This window comes from Ochlerotatus camptorhynchus, unplaced genomic scaffold (genome assembly GCF_037179485.1).
Source record: "Ochlerotatus camptorhynchus isolate MF236.1 unplaced genomic scaffold, CSIRO-AGI_Acam_v1.1 ptg000331l, whole genome shotgun sequence".
Taxonomy (NCBI): domain Eukaryota; kingdom Metazoa; phylum Arthropoda; class Insecta; order Diptera; family Culicidae; genus Ochlerotatus; species Ochlerotatus camptorhynchus.
The window spans coordinates 55,611-68,498 of record NW_027040819.1 but is presented as its reverse complement, the minus strand read 5'-3'; the positions used below and the strand labels follow the sequence as shown (position 1 = coordinate 68,498).

The following is a 12,888-nucleotide window of genomic DNA, read 5'->3' as shown; positions in this document are numbered from 1 at the left end:
TAACAACTTTCGGTGCACAATCGTAATCATCGCCTCCATCGGTGGTCGTCGTGGTTTGTTGTTATGGTTGTCATCACATTTTTTTTTCCATCTTGTTTTAATCCAGAGCAAAAATATATAGGTAGTAAGAGAGAGAAATTAAATTGTACGAGTTTTCTGTAAAAAGATCTTCATTTTAATTTATTTTAATACATATACAAATTTTCGTAATCTCCTTAAAAAAGGCGCTCTTTATCTAAAATCAAAGCTAGCGTGGTACGTTTCGTTGTCTTTCGTTCCACAATTGTAACACGATCCGTTCATTTCTTCAGTTAAGATTTACAAAAAAAAAAAACGACACACAAGACCGGTTCTCTAAACCACTACTGCATATTCACACAAAATGATGTCATGTCTAGTATTCTTTGCTTACTAGTGTGGTTACGGCCAAAGTATGTCACAAAAAGCTGCAATGACTTGATTGTAACTGAATAAGTCGCATTTAAGTTTCTAAATCCAATTTGTGGCAAGTATGCTACTGGGAGATTAGCCTATGATTGCAGTTAATGCTTTGGCCATCGATAGCTCGGCATCAGTTGTGGTTTTTGCTTTTTGTTGTTTTCAAAATCGTTATGTAATTGAAAAAGACGAACCTGTACATACATGTTTTAGCCAAATGCTTCATCTCAGTGTTGACAATTCAAATTATTTTGAAGAGGTTCCCGTACATAATGGAAACTTATGCTGTAAATGTCAATTACAATCTAAATATTTATACAACCTTAATCAATGATTAACAATGATTTGATCATATTTATTAGTAATTCTTACATGAAATTATGAGCTAAACGTATTCAACTGAGGTATATTTTAACACGACGTTATTTACATTGTTTTTCATTTTTTTTAGCTAAAAAGCATGTTTTAATAAGTTTGAAAAAATCAACGAGTAGAATGAGCTCTTTCTCTCAATGTGAATGACTTCCACAATTGAGAGATCGCAAACCCAACAAACCAAAAATATGATGTTGATAAACAATCCGATTAGCTACCAGATGTTTTAAAAACCTAGTACATAGTTTTTAGAGAAACAAAGACAAATCGAAGCGCATAAGCACATAATGAGTGAAAATATAATATACGTGCAATACACATTTCTAATTACCATTAAATTGGACAAACAGAAAGCATTCACGGAATCCTAGGAACCTTGAGCAGACATAAACTTTCAAGCCTTACAACAAAATAAAATTCTAGAAAATACTATTTTTAAAATGTAGACTATCTCTTGTTTTAGTTCAAACATTTATCTAAAAATGGTGACTTTTTTGGAAACATACTGCCTTCTACATATAATTCACTCTACGTGAAGCTGTCTCCAAAGCGAGCACATATGAAAAACATAAAAAATGAAAAGTTACACAAGTACTCTCAGATACAACATTAAATGAATTGATACCAAAGTTAACAACATTCCCAAAAAACAAACAAACATAAATTAAAAGAAAACTCAAATTGACCATCCTCTGTGCCCCATGAAAGTTATTTGCAACAAAGTAGGCTCTTTTTCGGATCGAAGCAGTTTGTGCAAACCTTGCTAAAAACAACTTGTCATATCAGCTTATAGCAACAATGCAGAAAAAATATAAACGAATCAATCAGTGAATGTCATAAATAGAAAACACATAAAATATGTAGATTTTGCACGCCAACAAATAAATACAGACATCAAACAGCAGCAAAGAATTAAATGTTTCAATCAATTTGATGTCAGCATACACAAAAGTGTTATTATTGTTAACAAACAAAACAATGTCCAGTGTTATAAAAATTACAAAAAGCTGTGAATTGAAGGCAACAAAGCGAAGAAATGGGACACAAATTGGTTGATCATCACAAAGGAAACAGAACTTGAACGCGAATATAATTTATAGGAACCAGAGACGCACTAGTACAGAGTACGGATACTACGTGAGGATGCGAAATAATTTGAAAGTTATTAGAAAGAAGAATAGACTCTATATATTTTAAACATATATTAGAAAAATATTAGGCTCGAAAAACAGATCATTCAGAAATACAAGAAAGAAAGCCTTTGTTGACTTAAAGAGATAAACTAGCCTAAGGCTAAAAATCTCTAAAATAAAGTTGACTACAAGTGACCATTTGAAGTTAATATGGCAATTAATATGGGAAAAGCTTATGTTTTGCTCACGCCTTTCTAATAATCAACTTTGCTCCATTAAATAAAAGGTACAAAATTTATTATTCATGTTGCTGGTGGGGATTTTTGACGTAGGACTACGTCTTTGATTTCTATATGGGGGTACACTTTGTGAAAACCGAAAATGGAACATGTAACAAATTAAGAAAGATTTTGAACGTTAATAACTCAGCTGCCCCTGGTCCAATTTCAATAATTTTATCACCAATCGATCAGAAATATGGCTACGCATCGATAACAATGCTTCCAAATGTTAATTTTCAACAAGAAACTATTGTAAAACTTGTAAATGTCCAGCATTGTCCAAAAGCGTCGAATTAACTAACAAATCCACCAATTACCTACATGCATATGCTGCTTCCCCAGCACAGTCGCCAGAGGGTAGTAAGTAGACGAAACAAGTCGAAGTGGCATTCGCCTCCGATCCTTGGGCGCGTGCGAATAGGGAGGATGGAAATGCGTAATATTTTGCACACTCATCGCCATACTCAGAACCAAACGCCGTCTGGCTCGCCGTGGCGGTGTCTGACGTATATCCGGTCTGATTTACGAGGTGTGCTGAAGGTGTTCCTGAAAAATGAGATCCGTGATGCTATCACCTACACTAAACACGCCAAGCGTAAGCGGCCATGGATGTCATCTACGTTTTGAAGTGACAGAAACGCACTCTGTTTGGTTTCGGAGGAATCATCACCAACTTTGGCAACAAAACGGCTCTTTTCAGGGCCACCAAGCTTATTACAGTAAAGAGTAGGAATAGAATTCATCTGCCTGTTTGTCCATATTCAGAACCAACGACCACACAAAATGCTCATGTAATCAAACTGGAAGCAGGGGTACAAATTATTTTGATCAACCTTGATCAACTTTGAATCGGCACGGCCGGATATTTTCGATGGAAGAAGCAACAATCTAGCATCTAATTCGACGAAGACGGCAGGAAACATTTGTGAAGCCGAGTTATTTACGAAAGAGAGTATCGATAAAGAGAATCGATCAATGTAGATAGGACCTATTAATTGTTTTCCGTACTGAGCTCCAATGCTGGACGACGCCAGGAAGGCAGCTCCCACACCTGGACCCTACATATCGACCCATCAACTCATGAACAGGGGACCAACGGCTTTACTTCTTGAAGGAAGATGGGATCAGATATGTTATGCCTCAGAACATGCCGGTGCGACTGAGGTTGAACCCAGCCCTGCTGGGATGAGAGGTAATCACGCTAACCACCGGTGCCGATATCTTTCAAGGTGATATCACGGCGAATGAGATTGACCCAAATTTGAGTTTAGTTATCTCAGAAATAAGAAATAAAGTGCAGGAACTCAGCGATGAGTAAATTTGCCTCATATTTTCCCAGGTTTTTCCAAGATTTTCCAGGGAAAAATTCCCGAATTTGAGAAAAGTAAAGATTGGATTCACTCAGTCTATTGGTACTACCACGAGACTGAATAAAATTTTCGTCAATTTCCTCATTTTGTGGCAGATTTTTTAGGTTTTCCACAGGAAACCATGATACAAATTTACACATCGCTGAGTTCCTGCACTTTTGGCGATTATGAGTGAACTAAACTCAAATTTGGGTCGTTCTCATTCGCCGTGTACGCAAAAGGAAAAGAGCCAGTGTCGCTACTTGATAGCAATCTACTCATAATGGGAGAAGTCTTTGTAGCTTTTATACCACTTGGTTGCATATCATTCTGCTTTAACCTGAAAATATATAAAAGATTGCTGCTGTATGGAATTAGCTCAACCTCTGCTTGATCGTCAAGTAGTTCAGTTCGGTGTTAGCTCGCTCTCTCGAGTTGTTTGATAAGTTCGTGGCGATATTGTTTGCGCTCTCTCTTTCGCGGTTTGTCGTGCGTGTGTGTGTGCCCCGTAATGGGGAAGCATCGGTCGCGAAGCCCGGCGAAGGTCCAGAACTCCGGTGAAGGAAGCTCCGGTGTGCCTACCTCGAACAGGTTTGCTGTTCTCCCCATGGATGGGAATATCCAGCCGGCTGTGTTGGAAAAACGCAGCAAGAAAAGGAAGAAGAACCGAGGCCAGTCTGATGGCACGATTGGTCGAGACGATGCCTCTGCGACGAACGGAGATTTCGGTGACGCTGCCGATAAAGAAAATGCTGCTGACATGAGCGCGGCAAGAGTGAAGCTACCTCCGCTGGTGGTGAAAAATGCCCATCTCAACGAGCTCATCGCGGATCTGGCGTCGCTGGGCTTCAAAGCCGAATTCAAATTGGGCAGAGTCGGCACCAAGGTGGTGCTCCGCACCAAAGCGGAGTATGACTTGGTCATCGCCCACCTGAGGACTTCCAAGGTGGAATTCTTCACCCACGGTGAAAAACCGTTCAAGGTCGTCATCAGGGGTGTTCGCGACCGAACCGTTCGCTCCGGAAAGACCACCAAAATGAACCAAATGACGCACACCAACAGAAGCAGCGGCAGCAGTAGAAGCGACGTGCATCAACAACAGCCAACTAGAAGAAGACAACATAGAATAGTGCGCAACGCCCCGCCCATTATACGTTGTCCCATCTGTGAATGGGCATAAAAGAAGCAGTCCATTTGTGAATGAGTTGAGTTGAATTTTGTATCGCGTAGTGGTAACATCGAAGAATAAAAGGTTAAAAATAGTAAGATTGCCCTCCTTTTCTTCTGCCACCTTCAAACCCACATTCGCTGGACTGGTCGAACATCTGCACCGATTCCGCTTGTTTTCGCTTTGACGGTAGAATTCTCCACCTTGGTGCCAAGGAGCGCGCCAACATATGGTCCTTCGAACCGGATATCCAACCAGTGTCGTGTCGACATCGAATTCAAGCGTGAATAAATTGAATCAAAATGCCGAAAACGAGAAAGTCTACCCAGCAGGAAGCAGAAGATGATGGCAAGGCAGCATTAGTTCACCAGCGTTGCCAAATTCAGGCAAAGGTGTCCACGATAAGTCGCACACTTGAAGAAGCCGAGGATACCCCAAGCAAAATTAGTGCATCGCTTCTGAAGGTGTTTTCGAAAAAGCTCGAACTACATTACAACGAGTTCATTTCAATTCACCAAGCAGTAGTTGCTGTCACCCCCTACAACGATATTGCACTGGAAGATGATGCTCTGGACATTTTCGACGCTCTCCACACTGACACGCTTTCCTTACTTGAACTGCTCACCGAAACCATTTCCCCTTCCGGTGAAGGGGGTGCAAATCCATCCGTGATCATCCAGCAGCAATCACTGCGGGCTCCAGTTCCCACCTTCGATGGAAAGGTGGAGAATTGGCCAAAGTTTCGAATGATGTTTGAAGATACTGTCGGACGCAGCGCAGATTCCGATGCAGTGAAGCTGCATCATCTCGATAAGGCGCTGACGGGTGATGCCTCCGGTTGGATTACGGCAAAAATAATCGTTGACAACAACTTCAAACAAACCTGGAAACAGCTCAGTGACCAATATGAAAACCCACGAGTAATCGTCGATACGCATCTCGAAGGGTTGCTCGAGATGAAATCGATGACCATCCGCAACCATAAAGACTTACTCGAGCTAGTGAAGACATTCAACCGGCATGTTGGCGGTCTCGAGTACCAGGGACTGGTAGTTGATAAACTATCTGGTCTCATCCTCACGAAGATCCTCACTTCACGATTGGACGATCAAACACTCCAGTTATGGGAGAGGACACAGCAGCATGCCAAGCTGCCCCAGTACCAAGAAACTGTGGCCTTTCTTCGAAGCGAATGCCAGGTGTTGGAAAGGTTCCAAAACCGGCACCAGATGACGTCAAAAGAGCCAAATCCAAGGCAACAACAGGGTTCGAAACCAACTAACCAGAAAGCCCACCCTGCAACGACTGTGACTTCCAGCAGTTCCTGCCAGGTATGTTTTAGCAACCATCGCCATTTCGAATGCCCGAAGTTCCATCAAATGTCACCGGCTCAACGGATTGAAAAAGTGAAGGAGTTGAGAATCTGTTTCAACTGCCTTCGCCCAGGTCATCGAGCCATCGATTGTTCATCCAAAAAGACGTGTTCTCGCTGCCAGAGAAGACACCACACTCTGTTGCATGAACAAGCAGATTCGAATGCAGTGGAGGTGGTACCAACAAGCCAATATGAAGAACCAGCTTGCCAAACCTCTTCCGTGAACCACTCGGAGTCTCAACGAGTCATCGAGAATGTTGCGTCGTGTAACCATTCCAAAGCTGCCAAAACCGTGATGCTCATGACCGCTGTAGTGCAAATCAAGGATTCTCGTGGATGGACAACCCCGTGCCGTGTTCTGTTGGATAGCGGCTCTCAAGTCAACTTCCTATCCAAGGCAATGGCTGACCGGTTGGCCACCGAAAGACGACCGGCACATGTACCCATTGCTGGAATCGGTGGGTCCAAAACCTACGCCAAGGAGAGGATGATGGTGGAAGTGGAGTCTAGGCATTCCGACTTCTGCACTACTATCGAATGTCTCGTAGTTCCTGAGATAACGGGAGCGATTCCAGCAACGAAAATCAACGTTTCGGAGTGGCCAATCGACACCGATCTACTTCTGGCAGATCCTAATTTCCACACTCCTTCCGATATCGATATGCTAATCGGTATCTCCCATTTTTTGCAATTGCTGAAGACAGGCCGTATTCAACTGAGTGAAAAGTTACCGGAACTGCAAGAAACCCATTTTGGATGGGTAGTTGCAGGGGACATCGATGACGTGTCAACCTCCCAGCAGTGTTTAGCTGCCCTGACGGATCCTATTTCTGAAGTCCTTCGCCAGTTCTGGGAGCTGGAAGAGATCTCGGAGTTAGAACCACAACCCACTGAGCAAGATGAGTGCGAAAAAGTGTTCCAGTCTACCCATCATCGAGACGAGACAGGCAGATATGTGGTGAGTTTGCCATTCCGCGAATCGGTGCAAGAGCTAGGAGACAACCGAAACTTGGCCATGCATCGGTTCCTCTCGTTGGAGCGAAGATTCAAGAAAAATCCAGAGCTGAAGCAACAGTATTGTCGATTTATTGATGAGTATGAAGCATTAGGGCATTGTCAAGAGGTGAACGAAGCTGATGATGTTCCCAATCAACGTGTGTATTATCTGCCACATCAAGCCATCCTACGTCCATCGAGCTCGACAACTAAAATGCGAGTTGTTTTCGACGCCTCTGCCAAGGCATCCCGATCCGAAAAGTCATTAAACGACGTTCTTCTAGTTGGAGCAACACTGCAAAGTGACATCTTCAGTATCCTGTTACGTTTTCGGAAATATCAGATAGTATTTACTGCTGACGTTTCAAAAATGTATCGACAGATACGCATGGCACTTCTTCACGCATGTTTTCAACGAATTTTCTGGCGGTCAAGCCCGGAAGAACCCCTCCGTGTCCTGGAACTCACAACCGTTACTTACGGGACAGCCGCTGCCCCATTCTTGGCGACCAGATGTTTGATGCAGCTCTGTGACGATGAAGGCGATTCATTTCCACTCGCTGCACGAATCATCCGCCTAGATTGTTACGTCGATGATGTCATCTCAGGTGCGAACACCGTAGAGGAAGCCATTGCAAGTCAAACCCAAATTCAACAGCTACTTGGACGAGGTGGATTTCCCGTCCACAAATGGAGCTCTAACACAGCAGAAGTACTGGAAAACGTTCCAGAAGCCGACCGTGAGAAACTAGTACGTCTGGACAACACCTCAATCGACGTTATGAAGACATTGGGATTGATTTGGAGCCCACAACGAGATGAATTTGTGTTCAGCACCAATCAAACCGATCGAGAAGCAAACCAACCCACGAAGCGATCGGTGCTATCCGAAATTGGAAGACTGTTCGATCCGCTGGGTCTTGTGACGCCGGTAACCGTTATCGCTAAAATGATCATGCAGAGGATTTGGAGATCCGGTCTTCCGTGGGACACCCCGTTGGAAGGAGAACTTTTACAATCCTGGACACAATTCCGTGAAGCCCTGCTTTTGGTAAGTGAAATCAAGATTCCTCGATGCACCATTTCTTCTGATGCTACCGCCATCGAAATCCATGGCTTCTCCGACGCCTCGGCGGTTGCTTACGGGGCGGTCATTTATATTCGCTGTATCCTACCGGATGGTAAGGCTCGACTCAACATGCTGTGCAGCAAGTCCAAGGTCACCCCGATGGCTGAGATGAGCATTCCACGCAAAGAATTACTCGGTGCCCGGCTACTTGCCCGGCTACTCGTGAAAGTACTGGACTCCCTCCAACTGGAGATATCGCAAGTTGTTCTCTGGTGTGACAGTCAGGTGGTGCTTGCCTGGTTACGGAAGCCGTTATCATCCCTTGAAGTGTTTGTGCGCAACCGCGTTGCAGAGATTTTGAAAAGCACCGAAGACTGCACGTGGAAGTACATCAAATCGAAACAAAACCCCGCCGATTTAGTGTCCAGAGGTCAATTTCCACACGCCCTGAGCACCAATGAACTTTGGTGGAATGGGCCAACATTTCTAAGCACCGACCAATACCAGTCAGAGATTCCTGATGACATCCCAGATGAAGATCTTCCGGAGTTGAAAAAGGTAACTGTAACCGCCATACCAGCCGTTAACGAGGAGAAGATGGACGTATTTACTAAGTTCAGCTCGTTCAGAAAGCTTCAACGGATTATCGCGTTGGTCCAGCGATTTATCCGTAACTGTCGACTGAAATCTCGCAACGAACGAGTCCTCCAGCGTCATCCTACAATCCAAGAACTACGCTCGGCTTTACAGCTGATTGTAAGGGTCATTCAGCTTGAAGCTCTGGGTGATGAAATTTATCGTGTGACATCTAACGAACCGTGTAAGAAAATTGCTGCTCTGAATCCAATTTACAACGATGGAGTGCTGCGCGTTGGAGGAAGGCTTCAACATTCTCGGCTACCTTTCGATACCAAGCATCCACTATTACTTCCAAAACATCCAATCACCGATCAAATCATCCGTACATACCACGAAGAGAACCTGCACGTTGGTCCAACTGCCCTATTGGCCGCTCTCCGATCGCGTTTTTGGTTGCTGGATGGAAGATCGTCCGTCAGGAAGATTACCAGAAGCTGCATCACATGTTTCCGGGCGAAGCCTAAAGGTTCTAATCAACTGATGGGAAACCTGCCGTCCTGTCGAGTAACACGCGCTGAACCGTTTCTGAAAACTGGAATCGACTATGCCGGACCGGTATTTGTCAAGGAAGGTCGTCACAAGCCGAAAATAGTCAAGGCCTACATCGCGGTGTTTATCTGCATGACCACCAAAGCTGTTCACCTGGAATTAGTTTCTGACAACTCAACCGCCGCGTTCCTAGCTGCACTTCAGCGCTTCGTCAGCCGACGGGGCATTTGCCGAGAGCTCTTTTCGGATAATGGCTCCAACTTTAAGGGAGCCAAGTCTGAATTACACGAACTATATCTACTCTTCCGAAGCTGCGACGCCGTTGACAAGATAGCATCCTTCTGCCAGCCGAAAGAAATCTCCTGGAAATTCATTCCGCCGGAAGCTCCTAACTTTGGCGGCCTTTGGGAGAGTGCAGTGAAGACCGCTAAGTATCATCTGAAGAGGACTCTAAAAGACGCCAAATTGACATTCGAAGAGTATGCGACAGTACTTAGCCAGGTTGAGGCTATAATGAATTCTCGGCCTCTCTGTTCAACACCAGATCCAGACGACGAAATTTTGACACCAGGCCATTTTTTGATTGGTCGTCCTCTGATAGCCACACCGGAGCCTAGCTACAATGAAATACCAACCAATCGCTTGTCAAGGTGGCAGTATCTACAGTACCTCCGTGAGCAGTTCTGGAGACAATGGAGCCGGGACTACTTGCTGAACCTGCAACCGAGGGGAAAAAACCGCCAAAGACAGCCAAACATTCGCCCTGGTATGATCGTGCTACTCGAGCAGAAGGATATCCCACCGCAATGCTGGAAGATGGGAAAGGTCGTTCAGATTTACCCAGGTTCCGACAATTTGGTGCGGGCGGTAGACATCATCGTTGAAGGTTCCATCTACAGACGAGCGGTATCCAAACTATCCGTCCTTCCGATTGCTGACAACGACAACGACAACATCCATTCAGTGAATTCTTCCCAGCCTGGGGGGAATATGTTCGCGACCGAACCGTTCGCTCCGGAAAGACCACCAAAATGAACCAAATGACGCACACCAACAGAAGCAGCGGCAGCAGTAGAAGCGACGTGCATCAACAACAGCCAACTAGAAGAAGACAACATAGAATAGTGCGCAACGCCCCGCCCATTATACGTTGTCCCATCTGTGAATGGGCATAAAAGAAGCAGTCCATTTGTGAATGAGTTGAGTTGAATTTTGTATCGCGTAGTGGTAACATCGAAGAATAAAAGGTTAAAAATAGTAAGATTGCCCTCCTTTTCTTCTGCCACCTTCAAACCCACATTCGCTGGACTGGTCGAACATCTGCACCGATTCCGCTTGTTTTCGCTTTGACGGTAGAATTCTCCACCTTGGTGCCAAGGAGCGCGCCAACAAGGGGCCTACCAAATTTCGACCCGAAGTTTATCGAACATGAAATCAGGGACAGGTACAAGCTGGCCCCAAGTGCTGTGTACCGAATGACAAGAAGAGACGAGAATGTGAAGGCGTACCCGGATAGCATTTTCCTGGTACACTTCCAGAAGGGAACGGTAACGCTCAATGCACTGAAAGCCATCCGGTCCATCAATTCCATCATCGTTCGCTGGGAGCCATACCGTGGCGGCCATCGCGATGTGACTCAGTGCCAGCGGTGTCTGAACTTTGGACACGGTACCCGCAACTGCAACATTAAGCCACGCTGCGGAAATTGCGCTCAAGACCATGCCACCTCCGAATGTGCTGCGGATGAAGCTGTGGCGTCCAAATGCGCCAACTGTGGTGGTGCTCACCAAGGATCCAACAAGCAGTGGCCTAAACGCGAGGATTTCAAGCGCATCCGAAATCAAGCGTCCACCAACAATCAACCAGCACGAAGGAAGGATAAGGCCCCGGCTTTCAGGACGGAGGACTTTCCGCCTCTTCATGGACAAGCGAATCCCAGGGTGCGATCCGCGCCCCCTCAAGAAACGTCTGGATCTTCTGCTGGACACTCTCCATCCCCCCTGGATTCTGGAGGCAACCAACAGCTTAAACAAATAATCCCGATCTGTTCTCATCAGATGAACTTATGGAGATTTTTATCAACATGACCGGTGCTCTGCGTAAGTGCCGCAATAAGCCCGAACAGATTCAAGTGCTCGGTAAGTTCATCATCCAATATGGTGTCTAAACCATCGCTACCTGGAACGCTTGCTCTGTAAGAGCAAAACATATTGAGCTTGCCGACTTCCTCCGCAAGCACAGCATCGACGTGGGCCTTCTAACCGAGACCCATCTAAAGTCCGGCGACAGCTTTTTGTTGCCTGACCACAACATTATCCGGCTTGATCGCACCAGCTCCGGGGGGGGGGGGGGTGTAGCGGTCATCGTCAGAAAGGGAATCAAGTTTTGCACTCTGCCCCACATCCGCACTTCTATCATCGAAGCCATTAGTGTGGAGGTGGAAACACCAACTGGAAACGTCCGGTTTATAGCAGTTTACATCCAATTCAAGAACGACCTGACCGCCATCACTCGTACTAGCTCCCGATTCATCGTTGGGGGCGACCTGAACGCCCGCCATGAAGCTTGGCGGAACTACCAGCGGAACCGGAACGGATGTCTATTGTTCGACCACGCACAACATGGACTGTACACTGTGCAATTTCCGGACGAACCAACTTTCATCTCTCCGACGGGTAATCTCTCCACGCTGGACTTCTTCCTTTCGAACATCGGACTATCCAAGCCGGAGGCGCACAACGATCTCAGCTCCGACCACCAACCGGTGGTGACTGAAGTCGGTGTCAACGTGGTTCCTGCTAGAAGCTGCCGTAAAGACTACCACCATGTCAACTGGGTGCAGTAAGGACGAATGGTGGACAGCAACATCGATGAAAATCCACTGCTCGACACTGTAGATGACATCGACCGGGCGTTGGAAGGACTCCAACAGGCCATATCCGTGGCTGACGAGGCGTGTGTTCGACAAGTTCCTGTGAGGGGTAAGTTTGTTGCTATTGATTCCCACACCCAACTTCTTATTCGGTTGAGAAATGTTCGTAGACGCCAGTTTCAGAGGACTGGAGATCTGGGCAAAAAACGTGAAGCGGCCGATCTGAACAGGCAGATTGCTTCCAGAATGGACTCACTCCGAAATGAAAGTTTCGGGCGTGTTGTCCAGAATCTGGACGACCGCTCCAGACCATTCTGGAAGGTAGCCAAGGTCCTGAAAAATCATCCCAAACCCGTTCCACCTCTCAAAGTCGAAAATGATGACGATCGGCTTTTAATTACCCCACAGGAGAAAGAAAATGCGATCGGCAAGCATGTCGCTTCATCGCATTTGCTTGGCTCGACTATCCAAAGTCCGCTCGATGATCAGGTTGCGCAATGCGTTCAAAACCTAGATGTCTCACCTTGTGTCGTGCCTCCGGCGGATATGATTACAGTACAACAAATTTGCTCAACGCTGAAATGCACCAAGAACATGAAGGCTCCCGGGTTTGACGGTATATTTAACTTGATCTTGAAGAGACTCAGCATGAAAGTGCAGTCTCTTCTAACCGCTATCTTCAACAGATGTTTGGAACTGCACTG

At 45.7% G+C, this 12,888-nt stretch overlaps 1 protein-coding gene across 1 annotated transcript; it reads left to right on the top strand.

Moving 5' to 3' along the window:
* The first annotated feature begins 5,046 nt into the window (after positions 1 to 5,046).
* On the top strand, positions 5,047 to 10,347 carry LOC135708691 (uncharacterized). Its single transcript, XM_065230796.1, has one exon. The coding sequence runs from the start codon at positions 5,047 to 5,049 to the stop codon at positions 10,345 to 10,347; it is 5,301 nt and encodes a 1,766-aa protein (XP_065086868.1).
* Positions 10,348 to 12,888: the final 2,541 nt, after the last annotated feature.